The following is a 24,357-nucleotide window of genomic DNA, read 5'->3' as shown; positions in this document are numbered from 1 at the left end:
TACCGCAAATTGTACAAAAGTAGAATTACCTAAAGTCTTACCATACTGCCCTGTATCAAGAATAATCAGAGACACTGCAGTAATCCCATAAATCTGTCTGATCATTTCTTCTCGGATCACTCAAGTTACAAGGGTGACTCATCTCTGCATGTGCCAAAGCACCCCTAATCAAAATTCCAGTTAGACCAGTAGGCTAGACCATTTCTTTCTCTGACTGTTGGGTATGCGTGTGATCTTCTCTGTTTGATGGTATTTGTGTAGAGTTCCTCAGTGATCCATTGATTAACATTCAGAATTCTGGCTGCAGGTCATAAAAGTATTGTCTAGTCCAGTGTTGTGGGCAAAAGGAAAAATTTGACACTGGCTTCATTGACCAAATTGAAATCCTTTGGGAAATGCATAATACTTTATGTACTTATTGTTATGTTTTTATACGTAATGGTTGTGGGGTTTACAGTACAGAGATATTTTCTTATGGGCACGCTTTGTTGGTTACTTGGCTATTTTTTCTTTATATTTTTTTAAAAAAGGCAATTTTCCTCAAAGAGACTAAGATACTGGTTTTCAAGCTTGAATAGTTGTCATCTGGGAAAAAAAATGGACATTAGAAATTCAAGAGGATGTTTGCAGCTGGCTTTTGTTTCAACTTTGGTTTTCTACATGGTAGAAATAAAGGACAACTGGAAAGCTTTTTTGGGGTGTTTTCTAAAATTTGCAAATCTGCCTACTAATTTTGGCAGTATTTCGGCTCTGCAGTTGTTTCCTCTAGCTACAAATTTTCTCGGCTATAAGGAAAGATAATTTTTTTGATTATGGCATCCAAACATATCTGTTGTCTATAGCCTTTTTGATTACCTTCACCAAGTTACCTCTTTCTGTTATGCCTCAGTCTTTTACCTCTAAAATATATTATTATTACTATGGTTTTTCTTTGTTACGCCTCACATATTAATGAATGTTTTTCTGTATCACTTTCCTGCTTCAGAGAAGTGCTGAAAGCTTATATTCATTAATATTCTTGAAGCATGACAAAGTAAAGCTTATTACTGTAATATGCTTCGCTTTAAAACTCTGGTTAGAATAATAATGATAAACAACATTGGTTAGCCTTTGGCCCTGCTGCATAGATATAAAATTTTTGCATCTTCAGATTTAAACTGCTGAGGGAAAACTTTCATGCATTTTATGTCCCTCCTCTATACCCATGGAGAGATAAAGGAAGAAAGTTTTGCATTCACTGAAATTGGTTGTTGGCATATTTATCATTCAGGAATCCAAGAATGGCTTTTTGCCTGCTATGTCCTTAGCCTCTTGTTTGAATATGATGTAGTATTTTATTCTCTCCATGTATTTCCTTCAGTGAGGTGAACAGAAGTTTGAAATGGGCAGTTATGAAATGCCTTGCCTATAGGAAAAGCATCTTCCTAACCTCTTTAGCAATTTCTTGAGAAATGACCAGGTGCATGACAGTTTATATTTCCCTGCTATTATTTCCCTGAATTACTGTAGATGTTCTTATTACATTTCTAAATGACTGTTCTCAGAGCTGGCTTGAAAAAATACTCATTTTTTCATGTTGACTGATTGATTGCCTCTGTGTTTCATTGAATATCTCCTTGTTCTTGCACTGTAAGAAGAAGTAGATAGGAATTCTCCAGTTCTTTTTTGAACTTTTATGGTGTATTATACCATACACCCACTGGTTTATCTCCTTTGTCTTGATTGATATGATTTCTTTATACAAAAAATGTCCAAATGTGTTTTGGCCCTGGGATCTAAACGTAGCACTCACACAATACTTCACTTATTTGAGAAAATAAGTTTTCACTTATTTAAGAAAATACCATAATAATTTCTAGCATATACACATTTATAATTGTTTTCTTTCCTTGGCTTTCTTTTCATTAAATAGTTTTCAGCTCAGTGAGAGACATGTTTACTTATTTTCCTTTTTTTTTTGACTCTCCATCTGAGAAAGCAAGTGCAGTTAATGGGGAAAACATCACTACATTTATAATAGTTTTAACAGCTGCACTGCAGGCAGTTCATTATTTTGACTTGTTTTTTAATGCCCTCAGTGTTCTCAGTAATATCATACTAGAGATATTGGAGATAAAGATGGAAGACCAGCAACCTCAATATAAATATTCTGTCCTTCTACTTTCTGTCCTTATTACGAGAAAAATATTAAAATGTGTAAGCACCCACACTGGATATCTAACACAGTTCTAAATCCTGACAAGTGCAAATTGAAAAGCAAAGTCCCATTAATACAGAGTTGGAGAGTGTCACCACACCATTACACTTAAAGTCTGGAATGCTCAGGGCCATGCATAAATTCAGAAAAAACTAAAAAAGAAGACATGCTGGTGAGAATCTTACAACATGTTCAGTCAATTCAAGTACATCTATTTGACTCTCATTTTCTTTGCAGACTACAGATGACATCCTGGTGGCCTCGGCTGAATGTCCTAGCGATGATGAGGACATCGATCCCTGTGAGCCGAGCTCAGGTGGGTTAGGTTAGTCAACTTTTTTTATTACTTTCTTTTCTTTCATATTTGCATGCTCCAGTCCCCCAGAGCCCCAGCTAGCAGGACAGTCCTTTCATGCATGGCAAGGAGAGGTTGGATTGGGCCCTTTCTATGTGTGGTGGTGTTAGCAGAGAGGAAGAGTCTGCTCCAAGACACCAGATGGGAGCAGATGTCACGATCTGAGCAAAGTTATAGCTTGGCTGAGGATGGACTAGGAAGGTCATTCTTGAGCTCCTGTCACTCTGTTGTGATAAGGCAGGTACAGCTACATTTCTCGGGAAGGTGTTGCTATTGTTTGTGGCTTAAGCATTGCCCTCAATAAGATAAAAGTATCATATTGAAAGTGTCGTGTTGCATCATAGAATGGCCTGGGTTGGAAGGCACCTTAAAGATCACCTAGTTCCGATCTCCCTGATGTGGTCAGGGACACTTTTCACTAGACCTGGTTGCTCAAAACTCCCTCCAGCCTGGGCTGGAACACTTCCAGGGATGGGGCATCCATAGCTTCTCTGGGCAACCTGTGCCTCACTGAAATAAATCCTCCTTTTTAACTCCTCCGAAGTTCTAAGCTAGCTCAGGCCTTGAGAGGCTTTGGAGGAATATTTCATAGACAGGAAAAAGGACTTAAAAGATGTTCTGACTTTCAGTTGCAGATCAAGATGTTTATTCTAGGTGGTCTCCAGAGGGAAAGAGGGCGTGCACAGAGGAACAGGGTCTTTTCTCAGCTCTTGCCAATAGGGTCAGAAAGGGAAGGAAGGGTCAAACTACATGGGTACAAGCTCTAGAGGTCCCTGAGGGGGGAGAAATCATTCCCACAGAGGATTGTAACACCTCACCACCCTCCCAGGGAAGAATTTTTTCCAAATATCTAATCTAAACCTAGTGTCTTTCGGTTTGAGTCCATTTCACTTTGTCCTGTCACTACAGCTCTTGTAAAAAGTCCTTCTCCATTTTTCTTATTGGCTGCCTTCATGCACTGGAAGGTAGAGTTGAATTCATTTTCAGTTACTGTCAGTGGTATATAATTTTGTATAGATAGAAAAAACCTGAAGACATAGAATACAACAGTCTCAAATTTCAAATTGTTTTATGTTTTTTTCCAAGCCAAGCCTATTCAGAGTGCATGTATTAGTTGTAACCAGAAATCAGACCTTATGATAGTCTAGAGTATTTTCTGTGAAAGAAAAACTGGTTAGTGTTTTACTCCACTGAACAGTGGAGATTTAGTAATAATTCTTCTCTGTAAAAGAATGGAAAGATTTGAGTTGGAAGAGGCCATTAATTATGTCTAGTCTCAAACTCCACCTTCCACTAGATCTTGTTGCTCAAAACCCCATTCAGCCTGGTCTTGGACACTTCAGGAGATGGAACATCCACAACTTCTGTGGGCAATCTGTTCCGAAGGTTTGATTATACTCAGTTGTGTTTAGTTAAATACTACACACCATCTCTAAAAATCCCAATATTTCCCATTGAAGTGAAAGGGCTGCAAAACTTCTTATCAGCCTGAAAAACTGTGTTACTCTATATCCTTTAAAATAATCCTAGGTAGTCCAATGAATTATTCCTGCTTCCTTGTGGATTTGGTTTAGGTTTTATATTTCCTGAGGGAACAGCTCCTGGTACAATATAGATAAATCTCAGTTTTTCTTAGAATTTTCCCTTGAATTCTGTGCTGTTTGGTAGCACACCCACTGCTAGTTGTCTGAGGTAATTTGGTAATCTTTGGGTGTTTGCTACTTAACTTAATAGTAAAAAAAAATAAGATCTGTTTGTTGTGCAGTAACATATTTAGCTCAAATAGAAACCAATTTAATTTGAGAATAATGTATTAATGCAAATAGCAACTAAGAGCCACGTGGTTCTTATTTTAAGTCACAGAGCTTGATACCCACATGCAAGAATTATTTACTTAAACTGAAGTAAATGCAGAGACATTTATGTCTCAATGTCTGACAGACCTGCAGGATGGCACTTGAGCTCTTCCAGGACACAATCTACAAATTTGATGAAAATACTTCAGGATTATTTTCTTTCACTTTCCTATTAAAGGATTTCAGAGTAATTTTCAAAATTCCATGAAATTTAATCATTGTTCTTTTAACTGAGTAGCAACGGGTGCACTCACACAATTTTGTACCTCTCAGGGAGATATTTCACTTGCAGAAGTCTCAGACATTATGATCAAGATATTCAGAATTTTTTTCCTGTTCTTTCATTCTCTTTTGCAAATTCTTGAGTTTAGCAAGACTTTCTTGTCCAGTATGAGTCAGTGCAGTAGCTCATATGGCTCTGAGCTCATTCATGCCAGTTGTTTCCTTGCTTTACTTAACTCAGGCAGTACTGTTCAGTAAATAGATTGACATTTAGGGGGGTGTTATTTTATTTTATAAGGTAATTTTAAAGCAATACATTGGTTACGTAGCACTAAATAATTTTCCAAATCATCTGGGTGTGTAGCTTTGGTATTAAAGCTGTATTTGTATTTTCTCAGGCTTACAGCTCACTGAAAGCCAATGAAATTTCAGAATAATTCTTCTCTGAGGTAGTTTGAGCTCTGAGGCTGAGGTGTTTGGTAGTCCTGAGCCATGCAGAGTAATTTAGCTGGTGGGTGCAAGAATGGGAGAGGTGAAATGAAACTTTCTAATAGCTTATTGTTTCTGTCTAAACTATGGTTCAGGGGAGGGATGTGAATGTTAGTCTTTCAGAAAAAAAAATGCCATTATCTTTACATGCTAGTGTTCAGCTTTCCTGTTTTAGCTTAGCATTCATCACACAGCTCTACTTCTCATTTTTGTTTATTTGAGAATGGTTTTACTGTTTCATTTGTCAGATCCCAACTGCTACTGTTTTTTTTTTTTTAAAAAAAACCCCTGTGGATTGGCACAGGAACTATGTTCTGCATAATCCCAATTGTCTGGATCATTTTATCTGTCATTCTTCTCATCAAAATGTCACTCGTCCTCCCACTCTCAACTTTTAAAAGCTGTTAATTTGCCTTCATCGGCTTTGTCCTTTTATCATACTTGAAACTACCTGAACCAAAGGGGTTACTGAAGTTGTAACTTCTGGCATATCAATCTCTCTGTAAGGTGTTTTAGTCTTAGTCATTTACTGTTATGAATAACCTTTCTCCATGAATAGTCATAGGCATTGCTCGGTCTCTGTAATACTGCAATCTCTGCGTGGATTTGAGCTACTCCTAACAGTAGGCTGGAATTTAGAGAGAGAAGCACAATATTGTTGGTAGAGAGATAGGAATGATTGTTTTTCTTTTCAGGTGGAATAGGAGACACAGCAGGATATGTCCCTCTGTTTAAAATATCTCCATGGTTCAGTTCAGCTTTTTTCCCCTTAACCCTTTTCACAAACTAGATTTGCTTCTCCACAGCTACACTTGTGGAGCGTACTCACTAATGGTGGTGAAACATATCGATCCTAACAAGTAATTCTAGGAGGCTGAATATATGATGGTTAGGGCAGTTTTACTTTTATATTTTCACTTCAGAGGCTGTAGTCTGGGATCCTTCAGCAAAGGAATCCACCTTATGGCAAAAGATGATGCACTCAGAGCTGTGTGATCAACACTTTTCTACCAAGAATTCAATCAGGAGGTGGCCAAAGCCCCTGCAGTTTTATTAACAGAACCATAACTCAATAGTTCCGTGATGATTGCCCATAATATGCCTATTTCTAACCAAAGTTCTCAGCTCCAAATGAGAGCCTATTCAACAAATAGTTTGAATATGGTACGCCTATATCTCATAGAAAATACTGCTTATCCAGATTTTACTAATTAGTGAGATTTATTCGTAAAATAGGGCTTTTTTCCTAGTACAAGTACGTTGCAGCTTGTAGTGGCTAACAAGTCCCACTTTGTCACCACCAGCTTTGCTTTCTGTGCACCTGTCTGCTAAATAATAAATGGGAAGATGCAATTTCCCACAAATTTCATATAGGACATAAAAATGTAAACCCGATTAGGAGCTGCTGTGCAGCAATCCCATCATCTTGTCTGGAACATAAAGTCACAAAAATTATAATTGCAAATTTCATTGTAGTATACAAACTGCTAAATGTGCCATAATTGGATGAAGTCATAACAAATTTATTAACATGCAAAACACAGTCAACATTTTTTTTTCATTATGTTTTGTGTAGTAAGGCAACAAGTATCACTTTCATATTTTCTCCACCTTCCCCTAAATACCAATAACAACAGGAAGATTGAGGAGGATGATAATAATAATAATAAAAACCAACAGTTTATATGTCCTCAACTTCATGTCATGGAGGAAATAAACCTTTTCATTTTGTAGACAAGTTACAAAAAAATTTAGTGGTAACCTATCACAAAAAAAAAAAAATCAACCTGGGAGAATTTACTGATTTTACATGAGGAGTTATAAAACTGCAGGTGGACAAATTGCCATTCTGCACATCAGGACTGCTGTTCCCATCGTTGCTGAGCTCTGTAGAGAGCTCAGATTTCTGCTGAGTTTCAGTGAGCATTTGTGCTACACAGCTTATTTGTTCCAGTTACTCTGGGCTGGTATTTTATTTGTTAGCTTATATCTAACCACTTCTGTAGCTATTGAAATGTTCCAAAAGGCAGAGAGGTCTGAGCTGGGTCAAATGAAGTGAAATCACTGAGTTTAGTGGCAGGAAACTCTCAACCAGGAAAAAAGTCTTTCCGTTTTAGACAAATACACAAACAGTTCTTTTTCTGCAAATGGATTTTGAATCTTTCTCCAATTTATTACTCGACAGAGGTTTAAGCTCATCTGACAGCCCCAGCAGAAATGGGATAAGTAGAGGTTTTGGTGGTCTTAAAGACAGAGTATTCACTGGTCTTGGAAATTTTAGCAGAAAGTAACCTTCAAAGTGAAAGAGGGGTTTTTCATCAGGCTCAAACAAATGCCTTTCAACCAGTGGAACTCCACGTGTTACAACCAAACAAAATACTCCATCAGCTCTTGTCTGGCAGGTTTTGGCTTCCACTTCTCAGGGCAGTGTTTGACTGGTGGTAGATCTTGTCCTTTACCATTCTGTGGATGAAAAAAAAAAGAATAATCAGGACTGAGTTCAGTCATGTATAACAGCTGGTAGCACTGGCTAGCTTTCTTAGCCCTAACTCTTAATTCAGAGGGATAAATGAAATAATTTATTTTCCTATATTATTAAGTAAGAATGCTTAATAGGATAGATGCTTCTGGACTGATCTTTGAGCATGTTTTTAATTTCTCCTACATGTTGGCCAGGCTAATTGCATTGCAGAAAACAAGTGGTGACAACCAGAAATCTCCAAAATCACCAGTTTGGCCTAGAGAGTGAACAAGCCACTGCTGGAGTTGACTCTTAGGGAGCAGTCACTGCTTTGGGGAAGGCTTCACTGTGTGAGCAGAACAGTTGTGTGCACGCAAACTGCTTCCTACACACGCATGTCCTCTTCTCTGTGCCTCTACATGTTGGATAGATGAGATGGCTCAGAAACATATATTCTCAGCTGCCTTGTGATGGTTTGGTTTAGGTTTGGTCCCAGCACTGACACCTGTTTTTCTAACAGGCAGAGCTGTGAAATATGGATTGTGAGTTTTTTATGCCCATTACTAGAAGTTTTGCTTTCTTTTCCTGTCACGAATTACTGCACTGTATTCCTGGTGCATCTGGCAGCAAGATAACATTGCAGTAGGAGGTGAAGTGACTCCTATAATTTATACATCACTGAAAGTGCCCTATTTAATGCTCTTCATGGAATTCATTGTGCAAGAAGCTGAAACATAGAAAAATAAAATTACAGTTAGTTCATAGGGCTACTGTGTTCATTATGGCTCGAGACATAAAGGGAATATTTGTGCCTCAGTCCAATTATCCTGTAGTTCTATATGCATTTCCAGTACCAGAAAGATCACTGGGTTGTCTTGAATCAGACATTTAAATTGTTTAGTTGCAATACACATAGACTTCTCTGTATAAGCTACTACAGGGTGAAAACTATGTTTTATTTACAAACTTTACAAGTGTTAGCACTTACCATGGCTATGCATAAAAGAACTGAGGGGATTAAGCTATAGATTAATCTTCCTTCAACTGAAGTTAAAGTATTTGTTAAACTTATTTATTTATTTTTATAAATCACAAAGCCTTCTCCAGAGGAGGAGATAGCAAATGCTACATTTTTCCAAATTATTTTATTGTGAACTGAACTATTTCTTTTTCAGCAGGCTGAAGTCCTAATGCCTATCACAGTGAACTACAAATACAGTATTTTTAATTTGAATTTGATCAAATAGATTTTTTTCCCAAATTATCTAAAGGAGTGAGGCTAAAATTTATGATTGATCCATTGTGCCAATGCCAACCTCTACTCTTTGCTAGACATGCCATTGAAACTTGGGAATACTGAGTGGAACTGGAGGTTTTGAGCCAGTCCTTATGATTTTCATACATTCCCAGTGTCAGATGGAAGAATATAGATGGGTACTGGGGAGCTGGCTTTTCTCCTGCACACAATGGTTTCCTAGCAGTGCGTTACCAGCAGCTGGCTGTGCTCTGTGGCTGGTAAGAAATATTGGCATCAGAGTGCTATAAATCACACAAGGCTCTCTGTTAACTCGCACAAGAGCTTCTCCGCTGGTGCGGAAATGATGAACGGCTTTCCTTGGGTGTGAACTTTGAGGGTGCATTCATATTCCACGCAAATCCTTGCCAAAGCTGGGCCTTCTCACTGCTATAAAACACAGAAGAATTATATAAGAATGGCTGCTGTGGTTTAATCCCAGCTAGCAAACATACACAGTGCAAACACCAGGGTTATTATTTGTGTGGAGGTGCCTAAATCTTTATTTCATGCTTCAGACATACACAGAAGACAAAAAGGCAACTCTTGTGCAAGAAATTTACTGAGTGACAGTTGTTAGTGCTGCTGTTACATGTTCAGTGGTTTGGAGTTAGACATCTCCATAGAACAGAAAAGACCAAGTGGCAATGTTTCGAGTAGTTTTAAGAAATGTACTCTTTATGAACCATAATTCAAGAAAAATGGGCACATTACTCAATGCGCCTGAAGGAGTGTCCAAAGAAAGAGGAATCTGTTATTTTTCTTTCTTTTAAAGAAAGAAAAGGCAGCTGGTGAGTCAGTTCTGAAGGTATTTACAGGCAAAGCTGCAGTACAAGATGCTGCTGCCATACCAGGACTGAGATGTGTACCTAGAGAAGCAAACCAGGCCCTCCACATCACTCATTCCCAAATTCACTGACTTCGGAGGAATTCCCTAGATTTTTCAGTACTAGAACATTCCCTAGATATTTCAGTAAAATGTCTGTAAATATCACATCCTTTAATTAAGTTAATTGAGGACTTACTTTCCTGATTTTCCCTAGAAAAATTTGCACGAAAAACCTTTGCTTGTATATGAGCAGTTGCTCGACCTATTCTTTTTAATATTCCCAAAAAAAGAATCTTACAGATAAGATATTGCATAGACCTTAAAAATTAATTGTCTGTCAATGCAGGGGCCTTGTCAGAAATGACAAAAATGAAATTAGATCTATGTCAATGCTCTCTTCAATAAAATAGACATGGTTTTCAAGCCTGGTATCAAGATTTTCAGTAATAAAACACATTAAGCTCCAGTGGCCATCCATGTATCATTAATAAATGAAAATAGGTTCTAGACAGTTCTAAATCTTTTGTTATTCTTTGTTGTTAGCCACAGAAATAAAGAAGTGTGTTCTTTGACAGCTGCTCCTATGAGAAGTTTCCACCATTTTCAAAACCTAAAGATTCACTGAACTAAAAAACAGTCTGTAAAACACATTATATTTACTGAAAACAATGAAATAAGGTCAAATATAGATTATGTGGACTCTCAAAAACACTTCCATGGGTGAACTTCACACTCTGACATTGGGTGAAAAATGCAGAAAATAAGTTAGTAATTGCAAAACTGAGGTTTTCAGAAAAAGGCAAGTAATTTACTGACTTTATCAATAAAGAAATTTTGGAAAGGCAGAGGATTTACTTACACAAGGATAAAGTAGAGAGATGATTGAATCTGGAACAAGTTCCATTAATTTTCATGTCAAATCTGCTTAAAAAATCCTAAGTAAAAATCCTAAAAATTCGTCCTAGACATCAAGTTTAAACTTGGGATCAAGAGTTCACTTAGACTGTTGAATAAATAGATGAGTTCTAGTTTGTTTGAAATTAGACTGTGTTACTGGTGCCTTGATTGATGCAACCTCATTGTTTTCCTTGAGCTATACTTCAGTCTGGTTTGATTTGCTACATCTAGTGCATATATTTTCTTGCATACTGTGGGCACTATATTGGAACTGTTTCTTGTAGCTTTGTAATGCATATGCATTGAATTTCTTCTTTTTGTGAAGGAAACTCAGTTTTCCACAGGACTATTTTTCATCCTTGTTTTCATTAAAAAGGTAGAAGAAGAAAGACAATATTTTGCAAAGATAGGAGAAGGTCTATAGCCAAAATACTGGCTGAATTAGCATTGTATTGCTCAGTTTCTATGCCAAGGCTTTTTCAGACCAAACTTGAGCAATGAGATGTTAAATCAAGTCTTTCAAATTCTACAGGAAATTTCCAATACCTGATAAATTCAGTTCATATGATGTTCTATGTGGTGCCTGCCAGCAGCAGGTCCTCAAACCAGTAACCATCATACCAGACTGCTGGCAGTGAACTGGTTTGCTGACCCCTCTGCCAGGCAAGGGAGACAAGAACAGATTGTAAACTTCTTGCTGGTGTTTTCTAGCAGTCAGCACAGTGTGAACACCCTTTAGCTCTTGCCCACCTAGTACTAAGGATGTTGCTATTAATTTTCAGCCCCTTGCTCACAGCTAATTTAAACCTGTGCAGAAGCACTGGGGTATTTCAGTGTGTGAGTCGTGTAATTTGACAGCCTGCAAAGTGGCAGGTGAATGCTGACAAGTTTGAGAACTAGGTATTCTCCAAGGATGTTGCTCTTAAATGGAAGCAGGAAAAATTCAAGGCAAAAGTAACCTATAATGAGGGTGCATGTACCTGAAATAGTCTAACCTTAGGCTATCTCCTTCTGACTATATAAAGAACTGAATGAAACCTTGTTCTGCTGTGTTGACATGCTATTCTATATAGGTTTCAAAACCAGCACTTCTCCTAAGGTTAAGGGCTAAGGTCTATATCTGGGACTTTGTTGGTTTAAATGTGAGCTGTCTTAAACACTGGATTCAGATCTAGAATACATCATATGTTGTGAATGTACCCTTTAAGAATTCCAGAAAAGGGACAAATGAATGATGAAAGAGAACCCAAAAATTATATTCTGAAATGAAACAAAGCTTTAGAGATATCTCAATTTTTTTTCCCTTGTGCCAACATCAGAGACACCAGAATTGTTTTATGGACTATGATAAGAGAAGAAAAGAAAAACAAGGCAGTCTTATTAATTTTAATAATTTTATCAGGAGAAAAAGAACGTTAATTACATCAAATGTAAATTATATCCATCCTGAATTCCATTTGTCTTTCTCTTCCCGCTGCCAGAGAAGCATATAGGAGAAGTAATGAGAGAGAGAAGTAATAGGATTCAGGCTGAACAAGTGTAGCTATTAAATCTGAGCCTTTGGGTAGTGGGACTAGTTCGGTATTTATAGCAGCTGCACTCCCAGTGTGTGTGCAAGTATATTCTGGATGTCTTGAAAGCCTGGCCCCTTCTTCTCCCAGGCATATTATCAACTTTTTCAGTGATAGGTTTGACTTGATGACAGTATTTGGAACAAATTGAATGTGGTGTGCTTTCAGCTTCAACATTCAAGCCATATATATATGAAATGTTTGTGGCATAGACATTTATCTCTTCATGTAGTAGCTGCTTAGTGAAGGAGGAAAATCAGGGAATCACCCACAGTTGTGAGATGAATGTGGGTGTCTGCACCTCCAGCTCATTTCATGAGCAAGAATCATTCCATGCTCTGCAGGCCAAGACAGCAGATTCCTCACGCTTTACAATTACATTTTGGTATTCTGCTGAAAACTGGTTCCTAGATTAGAAGGTTTGGAAATTTTTTGCCCTTTTTTTTTTTTTTAAGGAGATGACAAAGATAGCAAGCAATGAAACCTTGATCTAGCAAAGCTCATTGCAAAACTTTTCCTGAAGTCAGTGGAGCCCAAATGTCACAGTTTTGGTTCAATGCAGCCAATCTTACAGTTAGCTGCCACCAAAAATTTATGTTTCCAATGCCCCCGCTCTTTTCTTGCTTTAGCACTGAGTCTTCAGGGACCAAGAGTGGCAGGCAGCTCACCAAGCAAATGGTCCCAGTCTGGCTGTCTGAACTGGTGGCCCACAATTGCAGCAGCTTAGCTCTAGCTTGAAAACATGCTGTCAGTAGTGTAATATTTCTGTTTTGTCTTCCTTATGTTATCTTATTTGCAAGAAGTTCTATTTTTTTACCCCCCACTTAGGAATACTTCAATTTAAAATATAGGCAAACTACTGACTCTGCTAGTCAGTCAAAACTTCTGAAAGAAAGTACCAGATTATCAAAGATTTCTCAGAACCTGCACAAAACCAGGGAAATTACTTCATGTACAAAATAAAGGAGGAAAGATGATGAATATAGAAGTGGAGAGAGGTAGGACACCTGAGCTGGTAAAAGGAGAAAGAATCCTTGTTTGGAGGGAAGGAATACTAAAAGAGAAGCAATGCAACTGAAATGTTAAAATATATTAATAAAAAGAGTAAGACCACAGGGATGAAGGCTGCTAAAAACATTAAGTGATATATGTGATATATTGGTTTAAATTCTCCATTTTAGCTAAAATTAAATCTAGTTTTGTGGAAGATATTTTCACAAAAGATTCTTATAAAACTGTAAAATATTCCCCTTAGCTCTGAAAAACATAGCAACTCCTAAACCCTATTGATTTGGTATGCTCCATTAATTGGCACTGTAGAACCAACTAAACTATCTCCCTTTAGACTTGCGATGACATTTTAAAAGGTTGAGAAAACAACCTTCCACCTCTCAGCCACAGGGGAAAAAGAAGTTACTTGCAAAACCTGCAGTCCTAAGGAGTTGGTGGATTTGTAAATAATTCGAAGTCAATATTTGACAAATCATTACACTGGAAATAAGCACTCCTCTATCCAGTGCAGACAGAATATTCAGCTTCTTAGCAAAGCAACCTTTTTAGCCGTGGATGCCGTTCCACTGCTAGACTAGTTTTACAACAAGCCAAGTTAGTTGGTGTCACTTTAGAGGCATCTTAACGCGTTATATCCTGGGTTTGCACACCAAAGGGTAGAACAGCTACCTTAAAAGTTTTCCTTTGAACACAAGTCTACAGCAGACTTTCATACTGGCTTTGAAGCTGGGCTGCATCTATCCCAGCTCTGCAGAGGAAGTGCTGGGATTTGTTTTTCAGGGATATTCATTGTAAAGAGGTGCTGAAATTGCAGTGAGCTCAGAAACCAGTTCACCAGAATCCAGCAATGCTGCAGAAAATCGACCACAAACAGGTCTACAATGATAGCACACAGAGTGAAAATTAATATGTGTCCCATAAATAATTGCCTTCATGCCTCATTGCAAATGCAGTAGTTAAACATTTCTGTCTTGTGAGTAATTTCCTATTCACAGTTTGTGGGAAGGCATAAATGTAAAGAAAACAGGTTTGCGGTCCTTCTGTCTTTTTTGTTTTGTTTTGTTTTTCAGTCTGCTAATTTCAATTCACAAACACCATGGGAAACTGCAATTCCAATTTTCTTTTCACAGTATTAATGAAAACTGGGCACTGAAAATAGTTAGATTTTTTTCCCTCTAAATTTTAAACCACTTAGAAGTACAGTCAAGAATAACAACTTTTTAATCCATTATTACACAATGTAAAACTGTGCTCAATTGCTATTATTTCATGCAAACTTTTTCCTAAGTGCTAGAAAAGGCTTTCAGAACTCAGTTTCTTCTAAGCTGGTCTTTGAGGCAGTACAAAAATGCTGGTTATGTGCTGTTGAGAGAGATCTGTGCATCAGAGAAGTTGTTTTAAGAAGGAATCCTTGCACCACAAGATGACAATCATTTTCTCTCACTGTTATGGCAAGGTTTGAGCATATTTAGTGCAATTATGATTTTGTCTTGTTCTTAATCAAACCAACCTCAATTTATTGTTTTAATAAACAAATAATTTCAGGGTTTGGTTTTTGGGTATATTTTTTAGACAACTGTTTACTCTTAAAAATCAGAGTAATATTTTATGTCATTTAATCTTAACATGGTTCCAATGAGGTATTCCAGTTCTCATTTACAGTAAGATGTCTAGGATGAAGTTCATATCTTTTTCATGCTGCAGACACTAAGAGTGACTGCAGCTGAGTAGCAGACAAGGTTACCTGCACACCTCTGCTGCTGTGCCAGTAGCCAGCTCTGCCTAGTCCAGCTACCAAGATGCCAGGAAGAAAACTGCAACCAGTGCTTCCTAAAAATGGAAAGCTGGGAAGCAACAAGCACATTTCTGTAAATTTATAATCTTCATTTGCTCTCCTCTGAGGTCATCTGCCATCCCATCCAATAATAATTCCTGCCTTGCAGGGGAAAAAAACAGGTAAATTCCCCTTGGAATTGACTCCAGTCTTAGTCAAACAAGGGTATTGCTTAAATAGAAAACAACTGTTTCAGCAATGTTATGGATGTGGATTTATTTATTTATATAGATTTCAGGAGAAATTAAGGCTGGCTTTTTTCCAGTGGCCCTTTCCTCCCTGTCTCAGAAGGAGAATAGGACTCTTGCTTTGGTGTGTACTCCATTAGCTGTTCCTGTCTAAAGTGCTCCGAGACAAACCTATACACTTACAAATACTTTTATATTTCCTCCTCCTTCATTTGTCTGGAGAGGTCCTGCTAGGTTAAAAGCATATTTTAATGTAAATGGAACAAAACTAGCAAGTCCTTTTCCTTGCTGAACTGCTCCTTTTTCCAGAAGTCTAAACAAACACAGCAACAGATGCTTTGAAATGTTATGAGTTTAAATAACATTAATGTAGTGGTTGGATATTTCTCAGACAGATTGGTTAAATGAGATAATTGTGAAAATATTCTTAAAATAAAAGGAAGACATCAGGTGAGAGGCAGGAATTTAGCTAACATTGAAAAATATACCTTAACTGTTTCTTTTAGGTTGCAATATTAGAATGTTTTCATCTGAGCAAGCTGTTAAGTGTCATTTAGTAGACTTTAATTGTGAAGCTGGTTGACAGTATTTGGCCCAAATGTATGTATCTTAAAGAGAAAGAGCAGCTGTTAATCCATCAAGTATTGACAGTGTGTTCAGTGGCTTCTATTATTTCTCAGACAGAAATTAATTTCCTGAAGTCACATACAGTAAGATAAGACTGTCTCATTTTCATTCACTGTGGAAATGCTCAGTCTTTGTTCTGCACACAATGTATTGTCTCTTGTAAAACAGTAAATGACACCCTAGGTGTAAAAGAATTTCCATTTTCTACAATAGCTACAATGAACAAACAGGATCTAAACCAGTCACTGACTACTTTGGAACAGGGCACCTTTCTAAGTAGGGTGGCACCTGCCCTGAAATGACAAAAACATTTTAAAACCTTCAAGATTTCTTGTGTAGCCGTAGAAAGTACCAATTGCACCAACCAATAACAAGTAAGAACATTCAGAAGGATGCAAAAGTTAAAATACTATTTGATACGGGGTTCTTTTAATCTTTCAGTTTTGCCTCTTTTCTTTCAGCTGAACAAAATGTCAGCTTCTTTAAACCTGTTTGAAATAACTGCCCGGAGGAGGTATTTCAGCAAGTAAGAACAAAAATCACCAATAAGTAAATTATGAGTAATACAAGGATGGAGAAGGAACTTATTCTTCTGGGGAGTTGTGTCTTCTTTGGCTATGTTTTATTATTCATAGGCAAATTGTAGATGTTTGTAGCAGGTGGCCACTTTCAATTCTGGTTGTCCAAACTTGTTGCAATTTTTTTACCAGTGTTGATAGTTTGTCTGCCATTACCTTTAATGTAGCATCCTTAAAATAACCAGCTTCCTATTATGCCTTTACAGTGCTTAAAAAGTGACTATGGAGCACAATGTGGTTTTGAGGACTCTGAGCAAGACACTTTTCTAACACACTTCAGTACAATGCTACCTGTAGGCACACCCTGATAAAGTTAACATTATGAATACATTGTAAAACTAGTGTTTAGTACTTTTAGTTAGCATCTATATTTTACCAATTGAATTTTTAGTTGTGCATAGTGATTTAAAATGCAGTTTCTGTAAGCCAGCCTGGCTCTCCTGAGATCAAGATCAGGACTCTGCTGAGGACACGCAGCCTCCCAGAAGTTTGGAAATGCTGGTATAACCAGAGGAATACTGCATAAACCCAGATCACTTTATTTTTACTCACTACACTTGTTAGGTTAGAGAGGATCTCTCTCAGCTATCACCACTTTAAGTGATTCTGTACAAAGATCTGCCTCCCCTCACACTGCAAAATTCTATGAAGAAAGGAGATCATGGAAAACATAAAAGCATTGGGCATGCCCTGAGCATTTAAACTAGAAAATCCTCCTGGAATTAGGGTTTCACTCACCATGGCTGTGCAAGGGAACAAAATATGCCATTCAATACAATAGTTCCTATCAAGAAGATTTTCCACGGTGAAGATATAGGCCAGTTCTATTCATATCACAGCTGAAAAGACCAGAGTCTGGTCTCAAAGGTGGGTTCTTAGGAGGCTGAGTCCTTGCTCTCTGCAAATTGAGAGGTTTTCTTGGGGCATAAAGCAATCCTTGAAGGAACCGCCTCATAATGGTATCAATGATGAAAAGAGGGAGAAGTTGAGTGAAAAAGTGCTCTTAACTGTAGCCATATTCAAGGAATACGAATTAGAAAACAGGCAGTAGGGTTGAATAGCTCTCTAAAAGTACTAAAAGGAAATATAATTAATTTTTTAAAAGGAAAGAAAATATTAAAGGAAAGGAGAAACTGAGAAGCTTGGTGAGGGAAGTGTGCAGGAGAGCTGAGGATACCTCATTTGCAGTGAATTTATTGGCTGCTATCAGCCATTTTCTTATTTTTTTCCCTCCATTCTGTCTTATCATCACTGCCTTCTCAATAAATAGTATGGTGTCACTTTTTGTTCCTTACAGAAAGAGAGAGAGGGAAATCCTTTCCTCTGAGACATTCACGTCCCTGCCTTTAAATTGTGGCATGCCTGTTATTTCAGATTATTTAGGCATTATTTGCTTAATAACACACTGGGACAAATTATACCTTTGAAGGCTAGAACGAGACATTCCTTGCTGTCCTTTTCCTGTTTAAAAGCCTGAAAAAGGGACGGGCTGGAACCCCAGCTGGTTTTGGACTGATGGAGGGGGGTACGTGGCTAGGCTGTCCTGGCCCAGTGGGTGCAGCTAGAAGGACGCACGATGGTAGCCACAGACACGACTGACTCCTCGACATGCAAACTCAATGATAACCTCTCCTTTCTTTCATTGTCCACCCACAGCAAACCCTACCAGGGCAGGAGGAGGAAGGGAGTACCCGGGCTCGTCCGAGGTGATCCGTGAGTCCAGCAGCACGACGGGCATGGTGGTTGGGATCGTGGCGGCGGCGGCGCTGTGCATCCTCATCCTCCTGTATGCCATGTACAAGTACAGGAATCGAGACGAGGGATCCTACCACGTGGATGAGAGTCGAAACTACATCAGTAACTCAGCACAATCCAACGGGGCTGTGATCAAGGAGAAGCAGCCCAACAGCGCTAAAAGTTCCAACAAAAACAAGAAAAATAAGGATAAGGAGTACTATGTCTGATCTCAACATCTAAAAGAACGCTTGTATAGAAATAGTCTTCATTTTATCTGAGACATAATACAAACTTATTTACTTTACTTTTTATGAAGCACATTCAAAAACAAACAAACAGAAAAGACAGGGAATGCAATCAGAAAGGAAAGACTGTTTTTAAAAACAAGCATTTCATGCTCTTGTTTTTCAGAAACAGGAGCTGATAAATTCCCTAACATCCACAGTGTTTTCATTTACTCTGCCTGTCTTTATGTTGCTGGAACGTTTCTGAAAGACAATGATGACACCACGCATTCATAAAGCAAGGAGTATTACTACAACATCGAGGCACAATATGAAACAAAAATCAAATTAAAAAAACAAAACAGGAAAAAAAAAAAAAGAAAAAAGAAGCTACCTATGATTCTGGATTTAGCCAAAGTGCTAGCGCTTTCTTGAGAAGTAAGTTAGTCTTATTGTCAGAGAAGACTGTCATTATATATGGTGACTCAACAAGCAAACATAAAGAGTTTGCCGTCTGGTGCAGTGAAGCAGTGATTGGAAACTTGCATTTTGAAACAAAGTGCTGGCTTTTCTGAAGACTTATGTAGAAATACTTTCAAAAAGCCCCTTTCTGGTTGTGAGGAAAATAGTATGGAGGCCTTATTTTCAAAAACAAAAACAAAAATCTGGAATATAAGGCACATTTCCACAAAAAAATAAAAAAAAAAAAAATAAGAAAAGAAAAAAAAAAGAAAAACAAGAGGGCATAGATGCAATCATTGGGAAATTTTCATGCACGCTTAATATGTTATTACATATGTTTATATAAAAACACATCTATATGTGCTTTCTGGACTGTGATAAGTGATGTTTTATAGCCTGTTGTATAGAAAATGCAAACTATATCTGCTCTTCAGCCATTTTTGGTAAACTCAATGTTATAAGTGTTGCTAGGTATAGAGAGTTTTATGACATCTGGAGCAACAGACATTCTTCAGTTTTTTTGCAGCCATTATAAATTGTCCCAGACTTTTTCCCCTTTCTTTTTTTTTTTTTTTAATTTTTATTTTACAGTGTAGTGGTTATACAAAGGGGGATGTGTATGAATGTATATAAGAGTCAGCTAATTTTTTTCTTACCTGTACAGCTCTATTATGTTGCAATTAAGTTTCAGTAGTTTGTATGAAAGAAGTGGACTAGAAAGCAAAAATATATCTCTACTGTAATTTGTCTTCTCCCTCCTATCCCCATCTCTTGCTCCTGATATGCATCAATGAAGTTGATCAGAATGGCAAATTTTCCTAGAAATATACATTCATTAATTAGCTAAATATTTAGTGACTTAAACTGGCCTTTGGCTTCCAGTCAAAGCTTCACTATTGGAGAGCATGGTTTGCCTTACAGAAACCTTGTTCTTAGAAATTACGAGAATGATGAGTTTCTTGAGAATCTTAGGAAGTATCATATAGTGTTTATCTGGCATTCATATGAAGAACAGCTACTACAGCACTGGGTGCTAAAAGATCTAAAAATACCCATTGTAATTATCCAGGCTGATTCTATTGCAGAATTTATCCCTTTCTCCAAAAAGGAAATACTCTTGAGGTGCACGATAGTATTTTTCAATGGTGGGCATTTTGACATATGAAAAAGTATTTTTTAGCTAAGTTGATTGTGTAGTATTGCAAGACATCATAACCAGACAGATATAAGTTCATTATGTTTTAAAGTGACACAGCTTATCTTGCATATATAAAACATTAATGCATTTTAGTTAAACACATGAAATGTAATGCTGTAATTTACACATTAAGTTTGGAAATTTTTTCTAGTAATATTTCATTAGTTTCACAGCAATAAATCATAACATAGCATTTTATTTACACAGAAGTTCAAAGGGAATACATTGGACAGAAAGAGGGTAGTTCAATAGAAATCAACCAAATCATCAGAAGGCCTCCTGGGAGGGATATAGATATTCACACTTTACAGACAGGAAAGAGAAATTTAAAATTAGCTTTAAACAGCAGACAAAAAACATTTTCTTGTGTGTTACTCACTGTAGCTGATGAAAAAGAGTTGGAACTGGTACAGCTATCTATCTGGGAGTCAGAGCACTTTAAAAATACATGTAGCTGACATGAAAACACCTCTCTTGAAGTTTGCCAACCACATCAAGGTGTGCCATGTTGCATTCGTGAAATGACTTTTTATTTTCATTAGCGTTTACGCAAAAATGAGAAAAAAAACCAAAACACAAAAACCACAAATCCATCTGATGTTCATTTCTGTTGTTCACCTGTGGCACTCATAATTTCTCCCACTTTTACAAGACAGCTGTACTCAGGGAATGGCAGGGGCAAGGGTGACTGGAGGTCTTTGCTGGAAACAAGAGACTTCAGCTGGAGGGGGGAAAGAAGTTGAAAGCCAGGTGGTGCTCAGATTTCAGTGCTTGAAGATACCTAGAAGAACAAGAATAATCTGTTGACAGGAGACTGGACGTAACAGAACATGATTTGGGCGAGATGAAGTGGTCTTTTCTGCTTGGTATTGATTGACTTAATGAACTAGCGTTGTCAGGCCAATTTCCAGGCAGTTTGGTAGATCAATCTTTAACTAAATCCATACATCAAGAGAAAAAAAGTATATCTGCTACTGTTAAAATAAGAAAACACGATTTTAACACTGTTTCTAAAGGTTCTCCTTTTTCCTCTTTAATTTCATAATTTAATAAAAAAACAAAAAACAATTATGGATGTATCAGAAATGCCAGCAAGTGTATTTAAAAATTCCTTTTTGTTTAAAAGCAGCAGCAACAACAAACAAACAGACATAAACCAACTACCTAACATAAAATTGGATCCTTTCTCTATAATAATCTAATTTGTTTGACTGAGATGGCTTCATTTCTATGACTGTATTGTGTTGCCTTTTTTAACAAAACACTAAATAACGTGTGAAACTTTCAACCCTAAGACATCAAAGAGAGGCCCAATGCCCCTAACCTTATAGTGCTTTCTGTGATAGATATTTACAATTTTTTTATTTGTTGCAAGGCCAATTTATTCATTATTGGAAATGCTAAGCAAGTGGAATTTACTGTTTTGTTAATAAAAATGTTTCTTAATACAAATGCTGGCTTGCTTCTTCTCTTGCTCTTAGATTGTGAGTACCTGTTCATCTTGAGGCTGTGAAAAAATTGGTAAATTGAAGTTACAGACATTCATGTCAGGAAAAAGTGACCTCAGAGCTCTTTGTACACTTCAGTGAAAACCTTCTACAAGTCTTGCATTCAACTAGCCCAGTTAGAAAAGTATTAATGACATTAATGGATTAGTCTTGCACAGATTTGCTTAATTTGAAACTTTCTAGTATTTTTATGTCAAAAAATTAAAACTTGATGTATGAAAAAAGAACTCCCCTTTTTGCCACTTTTTGATTTCTGTAGTGGAAATGAGGTGGAGGAGGGTAAGGTGATGGGATGAAAAGTGAAAACATTTGTTAAAAGTAAAAACATTTTCTCTTGTCTAGAAGATGATTTAAAAATTAATGGAGAAATAAATGTATTTCAGATTCTTAAAAACATTTCTAGATAACAATTATAAAATTTCAGCCGGAGCTAATCCATTACATAAGTGCTTTCCTACTTAGCATGGCATTTAAATTCATGGGCAACTTCAAGCAAACATCTAATCCTATTGATTTAAGCAAGTGTCTAAACTTGCCTAAATGTACTGCTGAATGGGGATGGAGTTAAGCTTTTGGATCTAAGCTCCAAATAGAATTTAATTTTTTATCATCTTAAATCACATCAGCAGCTTTTTGACTTGAATGAGATTTATTCATCTGCTTAATTACGTATAGACTGAAGTATTTTAGATAATATAAGCTCAGGAATATCTGGAGAAAAACAGTCCCTATCTTCCACTGGTATAAAACACTTTGAAAGTTCTAAACAGCTTTATACTGAGATTAGGTCTTGTGAGTGTGCTTAAATAAATACTAAACATTCCATTTAGGAAAATGCTTCGTACACACTTGAAAGTGCTATAACAATAGTGATTTTTGTTCTACTGCTACTACTATTACAAAGAAAACCCCCAACCAAAACCAAAACAAACTCCCATTTAATTATAAACTTTGAAATTCTACAAAGTATATGTTTTTGGTTTTGGTTTTTTTTTGTTGTTTTTTTTTTTTTTTTTTTTACATCTATACTGTGAACTCCCTTTTAGCGAAATCCAAATGGCCTCTTACTACCTGCATCATTCATCATTTTCTGGCCACTATAATTGGTGGCCTTCATCATCAATGTTCACTGCAGTCAAACAGCTAAAATGCCTTCACAAGATGACGAAAAAAGAGAAAAAACTAAACAATGCCCCCAAATGTGACTTAGAACAAAGGAAATAAAGCACACATAGGCAGTGAATGGCAATTCCGTTAATTCCTCCTATGTGACTTTTTTATAGTTCAATGAAACAGTTTTAAATTGGGGTTCTGAATCTGATTTTCATTTTGGTTATAGAAATTTGTTTTTAAGTTCAGTACAAGCCTGTTTAGAGGTGCTTAGAACTATTGTGTTGGGTCAGGGACTCTTGTCGGTGTAATTTTACTTGGAATACAGGCCATTTGGTTTATTTTAAAGCCCCCACTTTTTTAAAGTCTGTAAGTATTTCAGAGTTAAAATGTTTCTGGTTCTCATGGGAGTGGGGAGAAAGAGAAATCCACAATGCATTTAATTCAATTTATAAATTGATAAATGCTTGGGAGTGATAAAATTGCTTGCCTGCCAGCCTCTGATTTGTCTGGATGGATTGCAACTGATTTGGTCGGTCACTGCTCTTCATGAAAGCAGAAGCATCCCACACAGGTTAAGCTTTGAACTAAAAATTCCAGAAAAGATACAGATGAGCTCAGTTTTGTCAGGCACAGAGCCAGAACTCAACCAGTCCATTTACCCACTTACTTGGAGGCTTCTTCCTGCTGAGGGTCTTTGACAGACTAGCTAATCTAACTTTTGTAAAAGAAAATCTGGCCCTTTTTCTTTCTCAGTCACTCGCTACTACACAAATATCTTCATTTCACAGTCATAGAATGTGCTGAGTTGGAAGGGGCCCAGCAGGACCATCGAGTCCAGCTCCTGGCCTTGCACAGAACACCCCAAGGGTCACACCATGTGCCTGAGAGTGTTGTCCAAACGCTTCTGGAACTCTGCCAGGGTTGCTGCTGTGACCACTGCCCTGGGGAGCCTGTTCCAGTTCCCAACCACCCCCTGGGTGAAAAACCTTTTCCTGATATCCAACCCAAACTTCCTCTGACACAGCTTCATGCCTTTCCCTTAGATTCTGTCTGGTCAGCAGGAGATCAGTGTCTACCCCCTGCTTCTGCTCACGAGGAGGTTTTACACCACTTTGTTCAGAACAGATTTCCATATGACTTTGCTCCTCCACTTGGGCTTGGTTATAGTAGACACTGAGGGTTTTTTAAAGAAAAAAAGTGACATAAGGGGTAGAGTTATTTCAAAGAGTGCTGGATTTTTCAGTGAGTAAATTGCCTTTAAGAACAGTAATTTCATGCTGGCATACACTTGAGAGATTTAGAAATCCAGGTCAGTAATCCTCAGAAACATCCTTTTGGTAAACAATAAAGGCATGAGCTCGTTTGTCAGCAAGCACAGGGACCAAGAGCAAGGCTATCAAAATGTGAATGTGTCAGTCTGGTTGCAGCAAATAATACAAGGAAATGGAATTTGGGCTGCTAAAAATAACTTTTGGCACACTGGCTGGGCTCTCATGAGTGAGTCCAACTACAAGCCAGTAAACATTTATTGGATCATAAACAGCAAAATACTTCTATTATAGTCACAGTTTGGGATGCAGCTGACAGAACAGAGGCACGGGCTGTGGGGCTGCATTGGTTTCTCCAGGACCAGGGGCCAGATTGCTATTCAGGTGTTCTCCAAGCTGGGGGACTGGGCAGGCTTCACAAAAACACCTGCTGCACAA

General features: G+C 37.5%; 1 protein-coding gene across 3 annotated transcripts in view; it reads left to right on the top strand.

The window, feature by feature from the left end:
• NRXN1 (neurexin 1) overlaps window positions 1-21,626 on the top strand; it is a 460,909-nt gene extending 439,283 nt beyond the window's left edge. The window contains exons 15-16 of one of the 3 annotated variants that reach the window (XM_063391213.1): window positions 2,435-2,513; window positions 18,066-21,626. In XM_063391213.1, the coding sequence (XP_063247283.1) occupies window positions 2,435-2,513; window positions 18,066-18,373 (387 nt within the window). In that variant the 3' untranslated portion in view covers window positions 18,374-21,626. Of the gene's footprint in view, window positions 1-2,434; window positions 2,523-18,065 lie in introns of all 3 variants that reach the window. The other 2 variants (XM_063391212.1, XM_063391211.1) reach the window with 2 other exon arrangements.
• Window positions 21,627-24,357: the final 2,731 nt, after the last annotated feature.

The sequence above is a fragment of the Prinia subflava genome, chromosome 2 (assembly GCF_021018805.1).
Source record: "Prinia subflava isolate CZ2003 ecotype Zambia chromosome 2, Cam_Psub_1.2, whole genome shotgun sequence".
NCBI lineage: Eukaryota > Metazoa > Chordata > Aves > Passeriformes > Cisticolidae > Prinia > Prinia subflava.
Note: the sequence above shows the minus strand (reverse complement) of the source record. Positions and strands in the feature narration are given on the sequence as shown.